Source organism: Falco rusticolus, chromosome 4 (assembly GCF_015220075.1).
Source record: "Falco rusticolus isolate bFalRus1 chromosome 4, bFalRus1.pri, whole genome shotgun sequence".
Taxonomy (NCBI): domain Eukaryota; kingdom Metazoa; phylum Chordata; class Aves; order Falconiformes; family Falconidae; genus Falco; species Falco rusticolus.
The window spans coordinates 62,441,040-62,465,334 of record NC_051190.1 but is presented as its reverse complement, the minus strand read 5'-3'; the positions used below and the strand labels follow the sequence as shown (position 1 = coordinate 62,465,334).

At 43.8% G+C, this 24,295-nt stretch overlaps 1 protein-coding gene across 1 annotated transcript in view; it reads left to right on the top strand.

Moving 5' to 3' along the window:
* Positions 1 to 23,048, top strand: part of ADARB2 (adenosine deaminase RNA specific B2 (inactive)) — a 320,373-nt gene extending 297,325 nt beyond the window's left edge. Inside the window, exons 8-10 of the mRNA XM_037386933.1 lie at positions 10,872 to 11,053; positions 16,593 to 16,771; positions 19,658 to 23,048. Of these exons, the coding sequence (XP_037242830.1) occupies positions 10,872 to 11,053; positions 16,593 to 16,771; positions 19,658 to 19,834 (538 nt within the window). The 3' untranslated portion in view covers positions 19,835 to 23,048. The remainder of the gene's footprint in view (positions 1 to 10,871; positions 11,054 to 16,592; positions 16,772 to 19,657) is intronic.
* The last annotated feature ends 1,247 nt before the right edge of the window (positions 23,049 to 24,295 follow it).

The window sequence follows — 24,295 nt, the reverse complement described above, 5'->3', positions numbered from 1 at the left end:
GTCATTGTAGAACTCTCGTGTCACAGCCCCTTCTGTGGCTTTCTGCTCTGTCCCGTAAATACAACATATATTTATGTAGAATAATTGCTGTATAATAAATATTTTGTGATTATTCTGTGGTGGCACATAAACACATTCACCATTCTCAGTCTAGGGTGTTAACTAATTGCAAATGATGGCTATCCCAAACTGAAAACAGTGTGTGCATTCAGATGCATACTTACATTATACTTATGCTTATTATAGATACATTATGTGCATTAGCTATAGATACAGCTCTACGTGTAACATACATTACATTATAGCTATAAAAATGATAATGTTGTCATCAAATTATCTGCTGAAATATCATGCCTAAGAATTCAGTTAAATTATTACCTCGGCCAAGAATCTGGCCCAATTATTAAAGGCCAATATAAACACAATCTTTAAAAAAAAGTATAAAGCTTTTATTTAATACAAATGCATAAATTCTGCTCTTAGCTTTAACCGGATGACCTACTGAAGTTAAATTAGCCTGTAGGCCTAGCAAAGCCTGCCATTTTGGCAGGAAAATGTATGACTGAACCAGCAAATGGAAATACTAACAGGCTCACAAAATCCACCCTCTGCTAAGTGTAACCATCACAACCGGTGTGTTTGCACAAAGGATAAAGAGCAACTTCTCCTATAATGTTTTCATTTATTCATAAAGAGATAACAGAAAACCCAAACTGTTTTCAGTGGATGTCCTGCACTGCTTTTAGATGCAGTTGGGTTTTCCATATTCAGACTTAGCTGGACTCAAAAAATTAAACAAATTTGAGAATGGAAATACTACACACTCTGTGGTTTTGAATGACATTAGCCAGTGAATTAAACATCAGCTTTGCAAACAGTATTATATTTTTCTATTGATGGGGATGTTGACTGTAATGCACAGTCTCAGAAGCTGGGTTTTCTCCAAGCACGTCTGCTAAGCACTTTCACAGAAGCCATTCCTTGTGGCCACATATCTAAACAGCATTAAAGTCAGTGAAGAAACAAAGAATCTACCACAATGTTTTTCCAAGCTAAAAAAAAAATCTTTCAGCTCTCATCTTTGATATTATTATTGCAACGTTGTATGAATTACTGCAATATTTATTGTTTATTTGCACAATTCAAATGGGCATGGGATTTTCCTGGACAAAAAAACCACCGACAATCATTATTCCCTGCTTTGAACAGCAAATGTTTACTCTCACCAGGAAGAAACAGTTAAAAAAGAGGCTGAGAAAAGGGGTGGGAAAAGCAACTTCTGTAGGAATGGTGGTAGCAGTGCTGTGGCACTACAAGTGCCTTAGAAGTTTGGACACTTCCAAGAACTGCGGACTCCCTGGTCAGGTTAAGAGCTCTGGTGCAGGGAAAATGGGTAGAACAACTGTTGAAGAAAAAAGATGACGAAAGCATGGAGATTCCGAAATCGATGAAGGTTGTAAGGAAGGGGAAATGGTCATTCCTAATAAAGAGGAAGGATGAGATGGGAAATTATCATAGAAGAGATTATTTGTGGGTCTGATACGGCCAGGTCCAGTAACTAGAATTGCTGGAAACCAAACAAGAGGGACCCAAACAGAGATTATGGGGAGAAAAATTCAAAGTTAATAAAGTAGAAAGAATGAAGTTGAATATAAAGGAGAAAAAAAAAAAAAAAAAAAAAAAAAAAGCAAAAGCTTTTCACTAAGGGAAACTGAGAAAGGCAAATGAAGTCCAGAGAGTACTGGGGGCATCACCATGGCATGTACTACAGGGAAGGGTGTGAAAGCTTCTAGAGAGTGCCCAAGGCTATCTATAGATGTTTGCAATCCTGGCTGCACTTGGAGGTCATGCCTTTCCCTTCCTCTCTTTCCGACAGTTATATTGTGAGAGACGGTTCTGCAATTTTATTTCCACTGGGCTCCTAATTACATACATTCATGGCATAACTTCAGTTTGGTTCACAAGTTCTGGTTTGGGGATCACTGTGCCAGTCAAAACAAAGCACTGGTAATGCAGGAAGCGTTAAAAAACTATCTCTTGCATGGCAGAAAGTAGGCAGTACCCTCAGGACTGGCCACCAGTAACAACATTGCTGGAGATTTTTAGGTGCTATAAATTTTATGTAAAGCTTGGCAAAGGGTCACGATAAGAGGTTTGGTTATGGCATCTTCCATAAACTTTACGCCAAATTTCAGTTTACCACATTAAATATGATCTAAAATCAATTTTTATCCTTATTATTCTCACTAACGGGAAGAAATCAAAGGTCTCTTCACCTGACCTTTGTTTCAGCACATGTAGGGCTGGTTTCTGCCTTCTTTGCCTCTGGCCATAGAAAGTACAGGCAGGAAAATTGTTCAGCGGACAAGGAGGCTGCTGTGTGAGGGCCCTTTCCCTGCTCCTGCCCCCACTGAAGAGATCAGTAGGTGGTTCCTGTGCTGCACTTTGGGCTCCAAATATTTGCTCTACCGTGCAGACAGCTGACTTTTCAAATGTCTACTGGCGGCAGGAATCTGGTTGCACATCATCTGGACCGGACTTGCAATGAGAAAAAAGTTCTCCAAAGCTGAAATTCATGTTTGTATAAGCAAGATTTGACAAAAAATTGGCTTGTATATTTTGGATTTTATTGCTTGTAAAAAACCCCTTAGGAGCACTGGGCTATTAGAGAATGTTTCCTCTTGAGCACCTAGCCAGTAGCTGCTAAACTATACATCATTTTGCATTATTTGCAAAGGACATTTCTATCAGAATATCAAAGACCCATGAACAGAGAGAGTTACTCAGAAAAGTGATTAATATTCTATAAATCATGTATCTAACGATTTATGTTCTTTCTTGCTCACAGGATAGCCATAAGCAGAGAATGGTTTAATCAGGTTTTTTTGTTATTCAAAGGCATTTAGCAATTTTTATTACTATGACCACGATTTCAAGAGAATTTGATGCTTGGTATGCATTATTTGGGCTCTGTGGCTTTGTTGAGATTGCAGGATAAACAGCCTGGTATCATATACCTACTCCCTCACTGAATTAAAGCACAAACACTTCTGGCATGAATACTCGTGTTATTTGGCTCAGGCAGGGAATTACGAGGTGAAATTCTGCAACTGCATTATGAAGAAGGTCAGACTAGATCTTGGTGGTTCCTTCTGGCTTTAAAAACCTATGCATTTATATGTGCAAATTTAAAGTTTGGGCTCTGTGAATCCCCAAATAACCCACCCTAAGAGAGTGTTAGCTTTGACACTCACAACTTCTGTGAGCCTCACAGTGCAGCTGAAATGACTTCAGCCTCTCAGTGCCATAGATTTTAGGATTAAACCTTGTTCTTCAGACCCGTATTTCATTAACTACACTAACACCCAAGATTTCAGCCTCCATTTTCCTCTGTAATGTACACTGTATACACTTCTGAAAAAGCAGCAATATCACAAGCAAAATAATTTTGAAAATGATCAGCTGTTTGGGGATAGATTTGTGTCATTTAACATTTTCTTGATGCTAATCATAACCTATATTATGACCTTTATGTCGAGACACCACAGCCCTAAGAGAATTTAGGCTTTTTGAGACAGCAAACCCCTTCATACAATGGGCCAAATTAAACCTCTTTTCATCTCCCTCCCTCACACTAAGGCTGGACACAGGAGCAGCTCATACCTTTGCTTATTGCAAGGTTGGTGCAATGTTAATGCTGCTGCTGGTGGAAGTCTCTACAGCTGTTGTTCAGGAGCAAAGAAAGGTTTGAAGGAAAACTGAAATATGTACACACAAGCATGCATGTGCACTCACACACACACATATTTAGGTGAAAACCAAGGATATCTCTAGAGTTCAGGTCTTCTTTGAGCATATAAATGCAATAAACAAACATTAGGAAGGTTCAGCACCAAATTCTGTCTCAGACCCTTAAAAGTGTTCAGACCAGTGAGGACTGAGAGGTGCTCAGGTTCCTATCGGCCGCAGGGATGGGATTCACAGACCCCCACCCACCCACCCTTGCTGCCCTGGGGCCACAGGGACAACAGCTCTCCATGTCCCCTTCAGTGACAGGGTCTCCAGCTGCACAAAGCCAGCCCAGCACCCAGCCTCTCCTCTCGCACTGCTGGCTTCCCACAGCACACAAAGCGTGTACACGTATGCCAGATTTTCAGGCGATAGTTCACACAATCAAATGCATACATATATAAAATAAGAATTTCCAAATATCTCTACTTCTTATTCCTCCAGCAGAAGAAACATGAAAGACGGAACGAAATACAAAAGACCTATGCATTTCTCTTACTCAAGTCCATCACCCCTCTGGATAGACTCCTAGGGGAAATTTGGAGTCTGCCAGGGAGTACAGAAACCACCTTCCCTTCCATATGCTTTGTTCTGTGACTCATGGGAACAGTCTGAGCTTCAGGCCAGTTTCCTTCCACCGTGACCCATCCCCTAGGCCACCATGCCCCTGATTTGTTAACACACACCTCCCTTCTGCATAAAGTTTCCCGTTCTATGCTCTGAGCTCACCGAGTTTACACATCTTGTCACCAGCACCTGGGTCCCATCTTCTTCTATGCAGAGAAGCTGGAGAAATTATTTCTCCCAGCATCAGCCAATCCAAATTAACAGGGCATTCTCCCCCGAACAGCTGCACAGAAAGGTTTAATGATCACCATTGCCTGTGGTTAGGCAGGGAAGGGCAATAGTGCTGGAGCACAAGGGTTTATTTTAAAAATTAGTTCTTATCTGGGTGTCTCATTAGACACAGAGTTTTGCAGTGCTTTGCTCTTTCCCAAGACCCTCTTCCTTGGCAGAACTTAGCAAGGCGACTAGAGACCTTGTGCTATGGACAGGTCACAGCATGTTCACGCACACTGAATATTTAGCTGATGCATTTATTTTTGAGAGATGCCAGCCTCCTGTGCATCAAACTTACATCTACACACACTGATAGTGTAAAGACTTACTTGTAAATGCATGAGCTTGGGCACTTGTCCTTTTTCAGAAGTCCCCTTGCAGGGTACAGGCTTGAGGAACTTACTTCGCAGGATGCAGGACTTGGATGGAACAATTCTCACAAACACTGTCTTTATACAGCAAATAAAAGCCAGAATTCAGTGTTTATTGTGTAAGCTCTGGCCTTAAAATTGTTTTCTTACTACCACTTCTCAAAAGGTCACCTTTAAAAGACTGTGTATTTTCTTGCCACCAGGTTAACGGTCATGCACTTCCTCATGCTTCACAAAAACAGTGACGTTAAGCCCACAGGTTAAATAAGACCTTGAACATCTAAACTAAACCTCACCTGTAAAATGACACAAACAGTAACAAAGGACCTCCAAACTTCGCATTACAGCATTGCCAGTCTATTCATGTCCCATGGCTAAGGTTTGTGGATTATTTGGGCCCACGAGCTAGAGAATAGGAAGGAATCTTTATTGACAACCCATTCAGAGTATTGCAGGGTAATGTTGTTAAGTCACTGTTTCAGGATTTAGCAGTGGGAGTCTGAAGTAGCATTTCACGAGATGAGTTGAGCACATTAAGCTGTATTTAAATGCAGTATATAAAAATGCAAGACTAAAAGTCAGTGGTAGAATTTGTCATTCTTAGCTCTATTTTAGTTTTAGCCTGTTGACCAGAGCCATAACAGAAGACTGAGCCTAACAAGGTAACTCTTAAGAAACGCTACTTCAAATGCTGCATATTAATGTAAATGAAAATCAATTAACACAGCTAGATCTTCAATTAGAGATGATTTGTGCACATGATTTGTAATTCTCTCTCTTAACCCCTTTCTGCGTGACTGAGGTTTCAATTTTAATCTTTCACCACAAGGTATGTTCCAGAAAACATATATAAACCACCTACTGTTAAAATACAGATCAAAAACTAATGCACTAGTTCCAGTTTCCAAACCAATAATAGCTAAATGGTCATATAAATAGGAACACCACAGGTGTTCTGCTGAGCACAGGCCACCCTGTATAACAATTTATATCGTCTGAAGCATAGCTGGAAATACTGGTAATAGAAACCGTGGTACAGGAGGTTAACAACACCCCAAGTGGGTAAGACTTAAAGCTCTTAATAACGACCCAAAAAAAAGCGTCTTTTGTAAAAAGCCTTAACAAAGTAAGCTTGAAATTCATCAGCAGTACTTTCTAATGGGCGAGGTCCCGAGGAGACACTTCGGCCTCACTGAGCTTCAATGGCAGGTGGACACAGCTCCCTGAGATGTTTTGAAGCGTTGCATGAATTTCTCCACATCTCAGCTTTGAGGGGCTCCAAGGGCATCAGCACATCAGCATTCTGCTTTGAGTAACGCTGTGAGCAAAGCCATGCTGGAAATACTCAGCCAAGGGGTTCCAGGTGTCACACCACATCTCAGCGACGGGCAAGGAGCCACATGCTGACCCGAGAGAGGCTGCAGCCCTTTGCACCCCCGCGGCTTTGCCCCCGAGCCCCTTCCTCAACGTTTTTACCATCCATACTTAGGCTGGCCCTGGCGGGGGGGGCACAGCCACCTCACGCGGTGCGTTGGTACTACAGCACGCAGGTGTGGGGGCTGTGATGTGGTTCCCACTTGGGGACATGCTTCCCGGCACACATCCCCGGTGGTCCCTGGCTGCCAGGAGCGTGGGGATGCACCAGTGCTCTGCGGGGGTCGCCCCCAGCCCACGCCGGCAGGGCTGGGGGAGCACAGCGTCTGATTAAAGAAAGGCTGCCTGCTCTGGGATGCCTGCCAGCTCATAGCTGCTGTTTCTGTGGCTGACAAACAGGCAATAATACATTTATTCAAGGATTATCTATATTGAAAACTGGACACAGGATTTTGTCTTTGTAAACAGTGCAGTAATATCTGCTGTTTGAACAAAAGGAAGGGTATACTTTCCTTCCATTTAAAGCACCAGAAGCTCCTGTATTTAAGTGAAAAGGGGAGACATTTGGTTTTATTGATTCTGGTTGCTGACAGTTTTGGTTTTTTTAAATAAGATCTGTGACTAAGGGAGCAGTGGATTGATTTTCATTTTATTGGAAGGGTTATTATGAAGCGCACAGCACATAAGTTATTAGAGAGATACGTGCCCTTGAAAACAGCCCTTAAAATCTTGCACAATTAGGAAAATTCAGAATGATCCAGCATATTTCCTCATAGCGAGAAAAGTCACTTTGATATATTGAGGACCCAAAATGTAACACTGCATTGCTCTGAATAGTAATTTTATTTTGAAAAGCCACATTTGAAGAGAGCACTTTGTTACAGATGGGAACACAGCTACATTCATGGACCTAAATTAGGCTACAGAGAAATAGCTCCTTCAGAAATGGACACCCTTATTGACAGTTTCACTGTTGCTCAGACAGATCTTTCCCTATCATCTACCTGAAACGAATCCCCTAGATCTTCAGATATCAAAGAGCCGAGTCAGTACATTAACAATGTGTGTTGGTCAAGGGATGAACAAGACACAGGATAAAAGACCTTGCCCCCAGTATTTCTCACTTAAATCTATTGTTTATGCAAAGTACTGAACTGGCTGCCCTCCAAGATAGGTCTTTTTATCCACAGAAAAGAAGCAGAATGAGTAACCAAGAATTTCCCCCATCATTAATGTGCTTTGACTGTGCTCTGAAGGACAACAGGGGCAATGAAAGGGTCTTGTTTTGGCTGGTTCAGCACAGGACCCCTCTTTTCCTAGGACCTGTGCTGACTTAGTGGGACTCATGCACACACTCAAAGCTGCTTTCCAGAAAGAAACAACTGGTCAAACCTGGGCTAGACTTGAAAGCAAAGTTCCTTCTCTGCTTTCTCATCCCTCTTCTCTGAGTAGATGCTACTAGAACAGTGCTGTGTCAAACTGTGAAGCGGCCAGTGTACACGTGGAGGTGCCATCACTCTCATCCCATTTCCCCACCACCACCATGGGGGACACCAGCCTCGGCATTGCTCAACAAGACCCGGCAAGCAGTCCCCACTGAATATTGCCTTCCCAGTGTCAGCACCTTTTCTGCCTTCTCCATCCTTCCTCCCATGGGATGCTGTCTGGGTCTGGGACAGTCTCTTTCTACACCACCTTCTACCCATCAGGCATAGCTTGGTTTTCTGCTCTGTATTATTTGTTATGTTTCTTCTCCTTTGTGTTTTTTTGGTCTGACCCCTCCACCCAACCTGCCTTGTGTCTACTTATACCTGGAAGTCAGAACCCTCCATGGCTGATATGGAAGTTTCATTGCCACCTACACCTTCCTGGGCCTTCTCTTGGGAAGGGAAAACAGAGCTGTCTCAAGGAACAACTATTGCATCCAGAAGCCATGGACTTTAGCTCAGACTTCAGCAAAACATACTGCCTTTCTGCCTTGATTCCCCAGGGTGTATAAAAATGGGGCTTTACCTCACAGCAGTATTGTGAGAATTCATTAATGTTTATGAAATGCTTACAATACATAGGGGATGGCCTGGTCATGCTTATACAATGGTTTCCAATAATCTAATTTCATTGATATATGAATCCCTTTTTACACTAGAATGAACATGTTCAGAATTAGGCAGAGAAATATCTCTAAAGAAAATGCAGGTTCTTTGCAAAGAATTTAAATTAAATAGTCATTATTACCTTGTAATTTATGATCTGAACACAATCCCCTATTTTGGTAAATAAAGCTCAGATGATTCCTTATGATGTGCATATCGCTAAAATTCAAATATTGTTGAACATATGTTGTTTTTCTGTTTAGCTGCTTTTTTCTCTCCTTCAATCAAATATACAAGGGTTTTTTTTAAGGAAATGTCAAATGTTGAAAACAACATTGATATCTTACAGGTTTCCATCTGGACGAAGACATCACTGTCTAATTTTTTTACTCGCCTTAGAAGCTGGTCAGAGGCATAGTATCATTAGCTGAACTCAACTCTGTTTCTTAAGCCTGCATTATTAATTTTGCATCATGATAAGATATTTACCCAAAGAGGCAGCTAGTTCTTTCCTTTAAAAGTGATGTTATTTGCAGGAATGACCACACTTTTTTTTCCCCCAAATGAAGTTATGCAAATCTGATCGACTAAAGTAAATGTTTCATAAAACCAATGACTGTTTAAATTGTGGGACTAAATTGTTTGTATATAAATATTACCTTTTATATTCCATTTGAGTTTTATGTAGATGAACACATTACTTTAATGACCTGCATTTACAGAGGGAGACGGGGAGAGTCTGACTCTGAAATCCTCAGCAGCCAGATGGCTGCCTTTTCTTGCATGAGATTAAAAGATGTTTCTCATTCACAGCCCTGCTTCGGAGGCAAATTAATATAGCCAGCTAAATTGCTTGTGTTTTTGGAATAAAATTTAAAGAGAACTTTTTAAAGCAATTGGTGTCACAGGTTCCTAGAGCAGATTGCTCTCCAGGTACAGCATGCTGGTTTTAAACATTCAGTAATTAATGGAAAGTATTCCGTGTTAATTGACTGCTTCAGGAAAGGGAAATATAATGACTCCTTATTAATCATGAAAAGAGACATACAGCACGGAGGCACTGCAATAATTGCACTAACGGTTGAGAAATGTTAATTAATGAAAAGAACAATGATGTAAGAAATTAGCTACATAATGTTTGCTGCTGATGGAGATTGTGCTTTAAACACATTATTTAGCATGGCAGCCACTGGAAGTTGTCTTAAATAGCAGACACCTCTTACCCTTTCCTTCAGTGAGCTCTGGAATTCCGAATGTTGCTGGTGTTTTGGTTTTTAATGACCCAAAATATACTCTCCAAAACTACATTTTCTGAAGCATTTTCAGTTTGAACTTCTGAATTCAGATTGACAGTGTTTGACTTACATAAAAAATATTATCCAAGTGTAAGAAAGCACGTTAGTGTTTGTGTGGTGGGGAACTTCTTGTTAGATGGGCTGAGCTAAATCGGTTTGCAAAGATAACTGCATCATGACTTCTATCCCCTCTTTTAATTTTTCCACTTTTTAACCAATAACCTGTCCCCTGAAGAATTTAGAGCAAGCATCCTGTCATATTTGTGTCTAGCTTGGTGTAAAAATTCATCGGCTATTATAATGCAGAGCAGTTCTGGCAAGTAATCCAACACCAGTGGTATGGAGCTCCCAGTCATTAACAGGCTGAAGACCCCAAGGTTTCTGCCATCACACTGTTGTTGCACCTTTAAGACAGCAACAGGGTGAGACATACCCATCAGCCTGAAAACCTTAGAGCCAGTCTAACTATTGGTTACAAGTAAATTGCCTAGGAGTGTAACTCTTATTTTTCTCTTCGGGAACAGGATTTGATTCTTATGGATGTCCTTGTATCTGCATGATCATTTGTGCAAGGAAGAGTCAGCCCGTGAAGCTTTCAAGAATTATTCACAAGGGTTTTGTGGGAATTTTGGCCACCTAAGTCATGTGTTGTCTTGGCTGTTTGACTAGGGAATGGTACTAATGTATGAGAAACGGTAAATAAAGATAGAATAAAAAAAGCTCTCATTTTACGTCTACCATTACAAGTGTAAAATTACAGGAAAAAAAAAGAAGATTCAGCTAAAGACGTGCTAAGTGAACATTCATCAAACAAAATGCTTTTATAAAGAACAGCTCTCAACAAGAGGCTTCTGTTTGCAGTAACACAAGACAGAAATACATCCCTCAAGTCAGTGGCATCACAGCAATCTAAAACCATCACAAAGGGAGAATCAGCCCGTGGGGGTACAATAACCCAACAGTGCAGTGCTTCATGCATCATAGGACAGTGACAGGAATGGTTTCATCCCTCCAAGCCACGTGCTGGCCTTTGAGGATTTTCCCAGGGCAGCTCTCTTGTGGCCGTTCCTCCACCCACGTGTTTTATTGCTCCTTTATTTCTTTTCCAGATGGAACATCCTTGGGCTCCAAGGTGCTCTCCTCAGCTCCTTCATCGAACCCATGTACTTGCACAGCATCATTGTGGGAAGCCTCTACCACACTGGTCACCTTTCCCGGGTAATGAGCCATAGAATAGAAGACATTGGTCAGCTGCCAGCGTCATACCGGCGCAATCAGCTGCTTCTCAGTGGTAAGCAAACACCTACCTGCAAGACAAATGATCCCCTCTCATCACTATTTGTGCTGGTCACCAACAGGAAAGCTTACTTGTTTGTAAGTAAACCGTTAGGTCCTGCCTTCTTTTTTTCCTGCAGAGTATGAATTTGTAGAAGGAAGAAACTGATGCATTTAAATCCAGTTCCATTTTCATATGCAGTGACCACAAAAAGGATCAGTAGTGGATATAAGCTCACTAGGAAAGCAAACACTGTACGAAGAATGCTCAAAGTGGAAAAAAGTGTTTGACTAAGTAAAAGATTCCTAAAAACTGGAGAGGAAGTTTTTAGTAAATTTTCAGTTTAACCCTCTCCCAACCTGCTCTCCCTCACCCAGCGAACATACCATGCCAGCCTTCGCATCTCTGGCGCCGTGCATGCAGCCCCCCACCCAGTGTCCCTTACTAGGAGCCCCTGCTCCTTCACCATCGTGTTTGTAGCAAACGGCCATGAGAAAAGGGCTGTTCATTCGTGCAGGAGACCCTGCTCAGCCCAGGAAGGCACGGCTGCCATCTGATGAGGCTGCTGCCTGCCGTGTGAGCATCTCCACAGTTTCCAGCTATCTTTTGGGCTACTTTCACTGCCACGGCTTCTCCTTCCAACCTCGTGTCCCTGCCCCAAGTCTCAGGTCCTTTCTTCTCCTTTCCCCTGACTCTTACTTCCTTAACCCCCAGCAGGCAGCAGCTGTCTGGCCTCATCCCAGCAAAATCCCACAAAGTCTTGAATGCCTTCAGATCCTTATGAGACGTGTAAGTGCTAAGGGCCTCCAGTTCTGCACAGGATTAGACGTTTGTTTTACTCTTAGACTCTGATAATTGTTCTTCAGGAGGATTCACCAAGCCATTGATTGGATGTCAGGGTTACAGAGCTGGGAGGTCAGGATGCTTTAGTGGAGTACACCATTGCCTTTCAAAGTCCTCTAGGTTCCTCAGTCAGAAGACTGGGTTTTTTATCACTTATTTATTTCATGGGTTTGGGGATTGGTTTTTGTTTGTTTGTTGTTGGGGTTTTTTTAATATTTCCTTGTGACAAAGTTAGTTTGGCTGAAGCAGAAGTGATAGTTTAGCCACTGGGGAAATTCTCAGGTTCTGTGTGGTTTAGTACATCTGGCAAGTGTAATGTGCATGTACATGTTATGATGTGAGTAGGTCAAAAGCTGTTCCTTATTGGAAGAGCTTGTCTCCATTTTTTAACTCTTCAGTGCAGCTAGCCAAAGACTGCGCAACGCAAGTATGCAGGAAACTGTGCTCCACGCCCCTCCTCTACCTGCGTCCCCTCCTGTCCCTCCTGCCCTGGTCCAGTGTGGGCATGGCTCAGCTCCCTCTTCCCTCCTACGCCACATCATGGGAGGGAGGAAAGGACTCACAGCTGGTCAGGAAAACTCTCCCTATTTCCCAGACCTGGCTGTTATTTTGGCAACACACCCCTGTCTGCCAGAAGCCTCTGGATGTCCTGCTGGGGCAGCTGCTCTCATCCTGTGCCAGCCCTACCTCATTGTAAGTCCACCCATATATCAAGATCAAAATGACACCCACTTCCACTGTCTGCAGGATGTACAGAGGAACCACTTGACCAGTTGAAGGACTGAAAATACCATAAGGGATTTAGTCAGAGATTTCACTGCAGAACAGCTATTGCTTTGCTGGATTGGCCTTGCAGAGTAAAAGTAATGGCTCATGCTCGGCACAAGCACGTATTTATGTCCAAAAGTCATTGTGAGAGATTTCAAGGGAGTTAGAAATGCATCAGAAGGCCCTTGTGTCAGTTTAAATATCTGCATGTTTCATGGCTGGCTTCCTTCTTCCCACAGGCTTCTGTTTGGAAAAGCTTTTGTTTTGCTTTCGGTTGTGTTTGTGGATTTTCTTTCGTCCAGGAGAAGCAGTGGGAGGAATCTGTCTCTCTCTGTCTACATTGTTTTTGTCTCTAAAGCCATTATTTGTAATCTTCCCTCCCCCACAAATCCCAGGGAGCCAATACTGCTTAAAAATTACATTACTAAGGCTTATGTTCATTTCTCTTACCTGAAAAACTGTGCTGACAGCATATCCAGTGACTGAGGAGATGGGCACCTCACAAAAGCCATACCAAATGCATTAGCCACCAAACCTCAGCAATGTCAGCCAGGCAAGTCCACCTCCCACACTCGTCTCAGAGATCAGGCCAGCCAGGGGTTTCAAACCACAGGACTCTTTCAATTATAAGGATGCCAGTTACTTTGTCACTTGGAGCCGTACAAACATTTCAAAGGAGAGGAAAGTCATGTTGTGTGATGAGATATCCTGAGATAACATCGTTGCCCCACAGAAAAATAATCGGTGAGGTTTTCCACTCACACCAGTCCTTGCCAGGTGGAAATCCACTCATTCACTGGGATTACTTTTGGGTGTATTTTTTTAAATAAAGAAAAGCCCTGTGTCATATTTATTTCCCATTCTATCAAGATCAAGGCTATTCTGAAGGGTATTCTGAAGAGGCATGAGGTTTTGCTGGGGGAGAGAGAATGAGGAGAGTCTTCAGTTGATAGCCCACAGTATTTAAGATCATATTATTTGTACAAAAACTTTTCTTTTCCTTGCAGTTTCTACAGTCTCCTATTATACTCTTTATTATGTTGGTTTTAAGGAGGATGTTCTATATAAAGGAGATAAAATTATGTAGATTATTTGGGTGTTACCTTTCAAATCAAATCAGAACAATTATCTGTCAAAAGAAAAACATGAAAAAAGTGTTAGAAAAGGATCAAAAACAATTGGAGAATATATTTAGGCTCTATATTTGTGTCTGTCATGAGTCTTATGTTTTTTTCTTTAAAGCCTCTTTTCTTGCATTTAGAAAATTATGTGAAAATATCTTCTACTTACCTAAATACATGTACTTATATATGATAGCTGGGAATAGAAAGCATGCAAGCCAAACCAGCACGGAGGGTATTCCAGGTACTGGGACAAGCTCTTGGCTCTCACAGTAGTCCACGAGAGCTGAGAGAGTCCCCAGGCTGGGAAGGGGTGTAAAGCCCCCATCTGATGGGTGCCCCCTCCATGCAACCTTTCCATCTTTTCCTCTGGTCAGTGTTTTCACAACATTTTTATTCATTTACTGGCCCGTGGCAACTTTGCACGGCAGGGTGTTCGCTATCATGGTTTTTGGCACTTAAGTCCTCTAAGCTTTTGGGTGCTATCTTGACAGAGAGTAGTGCATAGTGTCAAATAGCTGATTTTGATCTGTTTGCATCTTGTTCTGTATAGAAGCGTTTGAATAGCACCAGACAGCTATCTGATTTTCAGGCTCTCAGTTTATATCCTGTTGCCTAGGTGAAATGGAGTTTCAGATGCAGACTGATCTGTTATCTCAGGGGGGAGAAAAATTGAAAGAAGTATTAATATGACATGAATGTGTTTACAAATCCAAGGTGAGGTTATGACTTAGCTGTAATTCTCTTCTACACATGGTAGCGAGTTCAGTCCCAGTGACTGACAGGATTTCTGCAGTTCCAGCTTTGCCACCAATACACAATGGTTGTGCCATATAATTTTTTTTCCCTTCAAAGGCCACCTTTCTCTCTCCGTGCATGCTCAGTCCCACCTGGCTCTTGAGCCTCCTCCCAGGGCAGAAGGGACAGGAGGAGAGCATGTCCCTCACTGACATTGTTTCCCATGGTGCTGAGAGGTCCCAGGCAGGAGGCAGGAGCTGGCAGCATCCCTGCCACAACCAGCTCTGCACAGCTCTCCACTTCTCCCATGGTCTCTCTCAAGGGCTTACCAAGATCAACATGTTTAACACAGTGATGGATGCTGCATTCCCACCAGCTCCCATCTCCTCCCATTCTGCCTGAGATCCACACGTGTTCACGGCACGCAACTGTTCTGAAAATGAGATTCCTGAGTGAGAAGGGGCAGTTTGGAAAGGAGGGGCTTTGATCTCTCTTCTTTAATCTCCTCCTCTCTGAACAGCCCTTACCAGTACTTCTCCCTCCCTGCAAAAGTTCTTTGAAACCCTTCAGCAGAAAATGCAAAGGACCTTTCTCTGTTGCCTTCCACCCAGGAGTGATGAAAGCAGGTCCCGCCAAGCTGTGCAAACCATGAGCTGTTACTGGAGCTGCTGCAGGCAGGGACTCCAGTGGGAGCTGCCATTTGGAAACAGAGACACAGCCCTGGCGCTGGCCTTGCTGTGGCAGCTGTGCCAGGCAGCTCCTGCCCACCAGCATGGTCCCCACCTGCCTGCTCACCACAGTGGCTTTTGTTGTCCAGGTTTGCAGGCTAGTGGCCCACACAGCAAATTAGTAGAGATGGACTCAACAGCTGGATCCAGACACGTCATCCAATGCCCATCTTTTCCAAAATATTCAAACTGCTTCAGGTCACTCTGTCTTTTCCAGCCTTGGAAGCTCCCACTGTTGATTCTTTGCTCCCAAAAGCACTGAGCTGGGCAAGGCAGAGCTCACTTGGTTGCATTTATCCTGAGCTGGAAAATAAACCAGGCGCTCCCTTTATTCCTCTTGTTTCCTTGGAAAGACTCATCTTTCCCTGGTTTCAGGTACAAGAAATGAGAAAGCAGCAAGACTCATGGAAAGGTTGAACTACACTAAATGGTTAAGAAGAGACGGGAATTTACCTGATTAAAAATAACTGCCTCTCAAGTACACACCCACACCTGGCCTTGCAGCCCTGATCTGCATTTAGAGCCAAGGGAGATCTCACCCACGTGGGCAGTGGACTCCAGTGTGTGATGTCCAAAACTGGCCGTGTGAATGACACAAAGGTCATACAGTTACCCCAGGTGACCAAAAGCATCATCATTGTAGGTGTCTAAAATTAAAGAAGGTGCATTCCACTTAAAAATGTCCAAAATATTGCTGTTAGGACATGAACTAGCTCTTGAAGAGATTGTTGCACCCGTACAGAGTAGGAATCTTGCATGTAGACACAAGGTGGGCAGCAAGGGTTTTCTGTGTAGGTTTGTGATGTCTACAAGGTCATTATTAACTTGGATCTAATAATCTCTCTGTGATGATGAAATGCCTGTTGTATATTTTCTCACCCACCGTTTATACCCTCTGTGATCCAGACTTCCCATCACAGTGAAGGCCTCAGCAGTTAATAGTAGATAAATATGCTGGACCATGGATATCTCACCAGAGGAACTCATGGCAAAAGTACTTTGCTGCTTAGTTCCTTTTAAAAACCAGTTATCCCGTTAAAGCCTTTCTGAACGATTTCACGCGGCGGCAGCCATCACATGGCTGTCAGTAGGATGCACTACAGTCTAATGGCTTTCCTTAGGCTAATGAAAGGTTTGCCTGCAAGGTGGAAAAAGATCTATAGGAATTGCTAAATTCTGTCCCTCTAAGGTACTCAGCCAAGTAACATTTAACCGATGATGACAACAGCACATACAGTGCACAATGCCAGCGTGTTCGCTCAGAGATGTCTCATGTACCACAGTGACCCACCACATGTTAGCAGCCTCTGAAGGCTTTGAGCTCGAGATGTTACTGGGGTCCTTCTCTCCTGCTAGGGGTTAGCCATGCTGATGCTCGGCAGCCTGGAAAATCTCCCAGCTTCAGTGTGAACTGGATTGTGGGGAATGCTGACCTGGAGGTTATCAATGCCACGACGGGGAAGAGGACCTGTGGGAGTCCCTCACGGCTCTGCAAGCACATGTTCTTTGATCGGTGGGCAAAGCTTCACGGCAAGGTAGGTCTGATGCACTGACAGGGCACTGCTGCCAGCCCTAGGTGGGCTAGTCCTTACCCTGGAGTCAAGCCTGTTTTAGCAATTTCATGATGAAGCTGAAGCCTCCACAGGTGCCCTGCCTCCCTCCTGCTAGGGCCTAGGAGGGGGTTAGGAGCTGAGAGTCTGTGGAGTCAGCTATGGGAGCTGAGAGTCCAGGGAAAGCCAAGAGCAGAAACCCAGGCAGGTTTGGAGGGAAGATGGCTGTTCTGACTGTCCTTGGTGATGAAGCCATGCTCAGACCAGCACTCAAAAGCCAAGAGAGCATTGAGCATCCATACAAGCACAGCTGGGTAATTTTTTATCCATCTCACCCCAAGTATCCCTTTGACTTTAAGGGGAGTCTTCAACTCACTAAGTCTTAGAAAGCCTGAGGGAAGTTTCTTTCATCACCTTGGAGGCATCTACCTCACTTCATTGTTCCACAGGGGTTTAGACTCCCAACCTAAACTGCTCCCAGTCTCACCTAACAAGAGTGAGATGTGCTATGGATTGCCCATTTCCCTCTTTTTCCCCATTGTCCCAGATGTGCTGATAAATCCGTACAATTCAGCTGCTCCTCTCAAGCTGCATGGCCAGGTGCTGAAGGATCTCTGATTTCATTACACTCAGCAGCAGTACAATTTAATGGCATTAAAACTACAGGTTGTACTTAATTAAAATGACCACCACCCCTTGACAGCCCTGCTTTCTCAAGGGAAGATATCCATGAACTCCCCTTATTTGAAATGACACCGAAGTCAATCTGTCCTCACGCTTCAGTTACCTCCTGCAGACAGGAGACAGTGTCAGGACAGAGAGATGGCCAAAAACTGCAGGGTGGAGCCTAGGGGTGTTAGACATATAGGAAGAAGTGTGATGTAGAATAAGAAAATTTTTTTCTTGTTATTTCTGATGCCGGAGTCACAGTTTCTGCTCTTGCCTGACCCTTCATGGAAGTGCTGGGGAAGAGAAGGACACAAACATCAAGGTGGTGAGCCTGAGCCCGTCACTTCCAGGAGGAGCAGCAGGAAAAATGGAAAGTGTCTCTTCAGCCCACTGCTTTCATGGCTACAATATTAATTTGCTATAAGGAGGCCTGTCAAGAATTGTCCTGCAGTCTATGTAGAGTGGGAGAAGATGATGAGGAGAAAAAATTGTTTTATGAAGCACCAAAATCTCTCTCCTATTGGGAAATGAGTGGAAAACAAGGCATAGTGGTGGCAGGGAGGTCTGGAGCCACTTCAACCTTCGAAATCATTCAGGAAGGCAAACAGCCAGGCAGGGTGGGGAGGTATGAGGACAAGCTCAAAGGGATTGTTCGGCTCTTCAGTAGACTCCAGGGAAGGAGGCTGGTGGGACTCATCCCATCCCAGGCAGAGGCATCACCTGTCTTAGGAGGGACCCTGAGCCTGGGGGTGAGCAGAAGGAACCAACCTGGGCTTCCTGCCCAGGGCTCAGTCACACTTTGGTGGCACAGGTCACAGCCTATTTCTTGCGCAGCAGGCGGCATGGGAAGGGGGGTGAGAAACACTCCCGCTGCCCCCAAAACACAGGGATCCTCACAGGATCAAGTTGGGCAAGCTGGGCTCCAGGGCAGACCATGGCCAGAACTGTGGCCAGGAGAGCTGGACTGCCCCTGGCTCGCACCAGGGATGGGGCTGGGGTGAGCTGGAGTGAGTAACTCACGGTGAGCAGGGCACCTTGTTTTTGATGAAACTAAGCATTAGATGATAATATCATTGGTGTCCATGTCTGGGGAACAAAGGGTGGCTGGACAGAAGCCACCACCTGCCAGGCCAGCCTGTGGCCCATTGATGCCTGGGCTGGCAGCACGGTGCTCCCTGCGCTGGCTGGGGCAATGCACCCCTGGCCAAGCAGCCCCACAGTGTGCCGGCACCACGAGGGCTGGGGCAGCTCCTTTCAGGGTACACGTTCACCTTTTCCTTTAATTTGTCTGCCAGCATCTCTCCTGTTTAGGCAGAAGGAAGAGAGTGCTCTTTGCTCACCAGGCTGCGCTTTGAGGGTGCATTTTCCTTCAGGATGCTATTTCCCTGCCTTGAGAGTGTGGGGCTTTCACCTGCCTGCTTGTTCTAAGGCATTTTCCAGGCTTTGGGTTTTTTCATACAATATCAAAGCCTCACTGCTGTTTCGGCATGGTTAAGTCCTGGGCAGGTCAGAGGAGGTCATTTATTTAGTCCTTCTGCAGAGCGAAGGGTGCTCGCTCCTGCCCACGTGCTCCGGATGATGAGGGGCAGTGGGCATGTGGCACTGTCCCCAAGGCAGCTCCCGGCAAATGGCTCCAGTGTCCTGGCAGAGCACGTGGTTTTCCCACACCAGCACAGATCCTGATGCCTGATTTCTGCCCTGTCCTGGGCAGGTTTTGCAGCATTTCCAACCATAAGAGACTAAGGAGAGAAAAGGGGTGAGTGTGGGAGGGCACCCTCCTCCTTGTGTCTCTTGGCATTACCCTGGAAGCACCGAGCTGCTCCGCTTCCCAGGCTAAACTGAGCACATTCTTTAAAGATCCTCAGAAAGTTTGTCCCTAAAAATCATCTTAACTGAGAAGTAGAGTTTTGCCTTTGTAAAATACAGCAAGATTTGCTACTGCCTATGCCCACTCCGAGGCAAAGCTCTTTACCCTGTTCCTCTTCACAATGGCTTGAAACCATGTCACAGGCATTTATTGCTTCCCTGTTTTTCTGTTGTTAAACCCAAAGCAAACACACAAAGCACAGTGATAGTTTGTTTGTTGCTTATGAAATTTAGACAGGAAGATTATACAGCTACTGAAGCCTCCTGTTTCTTTTGGCTCATCAGTTGATTTTTTTATGATTTTTTTTTTCCCCTTCCCTGATTTTTGTTCTGCAGCTGAGCACACGAATACCAAGCCATGGAGACATGCCATCGGTGTACAGCGAGGCAAAGCTGGTGGCTCAGACATACCAGTCTGTCAAGCAGCAGCTGTTTAAAGCATTTCAGAAAGCTGGTCTGGGCACCTGGGTGAAGAAACCCCCAGAGCAAGATCAGTTCCTACTAACTGTATAAATCACTTGACACCTTTGCTACATGACTGGATCAAATCAGCTGGAGAGAAGGCTAGGCAGGATGCGTGAGCCAAGAGAACTGAAGCCGTTTGAGATCTAATAGCAACCTCCATGGGAATATTTGCTTTTAACTCTGTATTGGAAATACGTAAATAGAAATGTGTCTGATGCACTGAACTCAACTTTAGAAAACTGCTTTTTCATGATCCTTTCCCAAGAATGTACCTGCCCAAATTATAATGCCACCCCCACCAAGATTCTGCTTTTCATTGTTTATTGCTGTCGGTTATTGCTGATTTGAGGCATTAGCAGGCCACCTGTCTGATCCAAATTTGAGTGTTTTCCCTCACACAGTCAGTGCAAGAGTCATTACTGAATAATGGAAAATAGTGAGCAAAGATGGAAGTACCCCAGGCACACGGCATGACAGCAGGTCTCAGAGCATCCATAACCATCCACACAAAAAAGGTGTCTAACCTCTATGCAAAAATCATCCTGTTAGCTGCCTAAATCTGGGAGAAAGAATTTGGACCTCAAAGGTATGCAGCATTTTTAAACTCAGTTTTCCACTGCTGGATCTGAGCACAAAGCCTGGTGTCAGGATTCCCTTGGTTTTCACACTTATTCCCTCCGACATCTTGGACAAACCACTTCCCACCATATCTTCAAATCTGGCTACAAGTTTGGCCTGCTGCAAATTTTAATTATCCAGGCCCAGTTCATCACACGTGCCCTTTAGACACAGCCAGGATGGAGATGCTTGCCAAGAGGGTGATTCAGCCCTACGCTGCCTGCAGAGGTGCACAGCTCCGCAGCAGCTGCTGGTGGAGACTGGTGTGGTGATGCTCCTAACTCTGGAGCTTCAGGTAGCTGCCTAAAATCAGGCAGGCTGGAGACAGGACCTAGAGCCTCAGTTTTCCAAGCTTCTGATGATCCACAGCTCTAATTTAAGTGAGTGTGAGCTCAGGATGCTCCGTACCTCTGAAAAATTGCTGAGTTGGGTAGCCACAACTAAGACATCCCAAACGAGACAGCACGTTTGATACTTGGCTCGTTCCTGCCTCAATTTCTCCACCTGTCAAATGGGGATAATAACACTTACCTGCTTCACATCTAAGGAACCTGGCAGGGTCAAAGTGCTCTGGTCATCTGCAACTGCATAAACCAGATTCTGTCAGTTTTGCAGAGTTTTACCTCCCCACATAATCCAATTGAGTTAAGTGCAGCAGATTATAACTACAGGCTTGGGTAAGGTCTTACTTCAATGGAAGAGCTTCTAGAGTCTCGCTCTGTGTAAAAGCCAAGCAGTACTATTACTCATGTTCGTCTGCAGCCTGAAAAGCAGGTGGGCTTTTTTAGTTAGGAGACGAGTATCACCCAACAGTTAAATATTTTCTTCATAAATGTGGCTGGGTCTGATAGAATCTCATCTTTGAGATATCCCAAACTTCATCAGAATGTAGAAGATACAGTCATGGGAGAACTGAGCTTTGACAGTCCCACTGCAGAACCAACCTTCAAATGCCCTGTACATTTCTTTCAGTTTTTGGTTTTTTAAATGACAGGATTTGCGGGTATATAACTACTGGTTTCTTTTTATTCCTGTGATTCTCTTTAAATCTGTATATAACATGCTGCTACTGATTTGTGATAATTGTCTTGGTATTTTCTCAGAACTGTCAAGCTGAGTTACTTTTCAAACAACACAAGGCTCATATTTTTCCATGTAATTTCCTTTACACGGGAAACTGTTCCTATCAATAAAGATAGATGCTCTTTGTATAGGGTTTATCATGTTTGGAGAGCCATATACAGTAAATACATTGTTTATTGATGCCCACAATAGAATAGCTACAGTATTTTGATGAGATTTTATTTTTAGATTATAAACTACAAGATGTATCTATAGTGTCTTGTATAAAAACAATTGTGATAAACTAGAATTTTTAAATTAGATAAAACAAAGCTCTCCCCTTCCAGAAACCTTTTCAGCAAAATAATACATTCCGTATTAACTACCAAAAATATTTAAAAATATATCCTTAGAGTAGAAATAGTTACCAAAAAAAAAAAAAACACCCAACAAAAAAACCAACACACACAAAACAGAAACTTGAGACATTTCAATAATGGAAACATCTTGTGTTCACCACTCTCAATTCTTTGACCACTTTGTCATCTCTTCTGATTAACATTCAGAATATATTTGGCACCTTCTGGGGCTTCCCAGTGCCTCCACATGGTCCCATCCTCCAGCGCAGCTGTCACTGGTGCAGACCTTCAGCGTGACCTGGGCAGCAAACGTGCCCAGAGGGACAGTGGGCGGGCAAGGGGTCAGGCTCATGACTGGATGTGCAGGAGAAGCTGCAGGTGACACTGGCAGTGGTGGTCCCAGGGGCTCCAGCTGCTCCCACCGAGGGAGAGAAACCACAGGGCAACCAGATAGGAGGACAAAGTTTTTCATGTGGAGATCCACAGGGCAGGGGGATCTTTTCCTCTCCAAAAAAAGAGGTCTTTATCTAGCACACAAGAGACCTCAACAGCTCCTCCTTACATCTCCCTGCCCTCATTCATCCTTCCTCAGTCCTGGCATGACATTAGCTCAACTAAAGCATATAGCTCCACAGGCCAGTGTTAGAGCTACTGTGCGAACAAAACACTATGCCTGGTTATTTTTAAGGACAAAACAGAAAGTGTAATGGAGTTGAATTATCCTTTGTTGCAAGAAACACATAAATGCAATCCTGGATTCAGCTGCCACAACAAATTTAGTATTGGGGACCAAACCGAGTCCCCACCACAAATGGGCATCAGCTGATCCCATTGAAGGCAACAGAGTTGCACCTGCTTGCACTAGGGTCTAATATGACCTTAAATGTCTACTTCTTCTCATTACGTGCAGCGACAGGGTGTGATGGGACCACATCCCAGAAGCACACGACCAACACGTAGCATTACCTGAAGGAAAGGAAAAAGTGCTCAGTAGTAATTCTTTAGTGAAGATTCTGTACATAACACGCATGAGTGAATGGCAATACTGTACTAATGGATGTACATTTGTAATATTTGTAAAAAAAAAAAAAAAGAAACAAAAAAGACAACAAAAGAAAATAAATCTGAATTTACATATGTGAATTTGCTGCTAAGTTCTGTAAATTGCACTTCAGTGATACCTGATAAGTGAATGTTTCTGTTAAGTGAATAAAATGCCAAGTAAAATTGTTCTTTCACTGTTTGTTGACCATTTTTCACTGTGGCTTAGCAGTCAGTTTGAATGTGCTCCAAAATGTTAGTATGTATTATATTTACACACACCTTCTGTAGAACTACAGGCAACACATTCTTACTCAGTTTGTATTTGATACACTGTAGGAATCACACACTTCCACTGAGAGATGGATGTGCCCATTCATGTAGAAGAAGCCATACAGGGACACAGCCTTATCCTGGAAGAAGAGTGAACTGGGTTCCTCTCTAATTCGATCCCTGCAGCTCCAAGATCTTTCTTAAAAAATGTTAAGTATGTTTTTGTAAACTCACACTGCACGGGACTTGCTGCTTAAGGAAACTAATGTGACAAACAAAAGGTCAGTACATCCCTGCAGATTTCTTCTTATTGGTGGGGTGGCCTGGGTTTGTTCTTGCTTTAAACTGCCAGTGTTCAGCTACAGCAGAACAGTCACACTGAGCCCAAATGACACCATCCACACAAAAGTTTAAAATGTATTATTGTATGAGCATCACATGGTGCCTCAAGGTGATTTCCATTGGCCAGTCCTCATAGAGATCACCAGTGTTACCAAAGCCTCCAAAGCCTTCCAGAAGCACCTACTGTGAAAATATAAATAGACTAACAGTGAAAATTGCCTAAAAAGAGATTCCCCTGTCCCCCTCCTTGTGAAGATTTGGTTCCAAAATGAAATTGAGCCCGACAGCTCACAGGGAGCCCCACCAGCTGACTGGCCCTGCAGCTTTTTGCGTGGTCATGTTGATGTTCATGTTCATGTTGAAGAAGTCAGTGCTGGACCCACACAAACCATCCCATGGGTTTCATTCCTCAGCATAGCAGGGCAGGGGCTATGCATAGGTTTATTTTCAAGCTAAGACTTTGCTGCAGTTACATCTCCTTAGCTTGGTTCTATGTCTTTAGGTACTGGGGCAGGATGAAAAGAAGGAAGGAGAAGAAAGCATTCGCAGGGGGAGGATGTCTGTGTGGAAAAAGTCACCGTGACCTGACCTAATTCCACCACCCACGGTGGATTTTTGCCATGAGTAATAAAAGCAAAAAATTTTCAGTGTTTGTAAATCTCAAAGTGTGCTTGCACACATAAATTTTACTGCTTTAACTGAGTACAGGGAAAACAAACCCCATAGTCCCTCCCTCACCAAAGCCTTGGACACAGCATGCACTTCCCTACTGGTAAAACTGGTCATGGCAATGTAGCACTGTCCTAAACAAAGG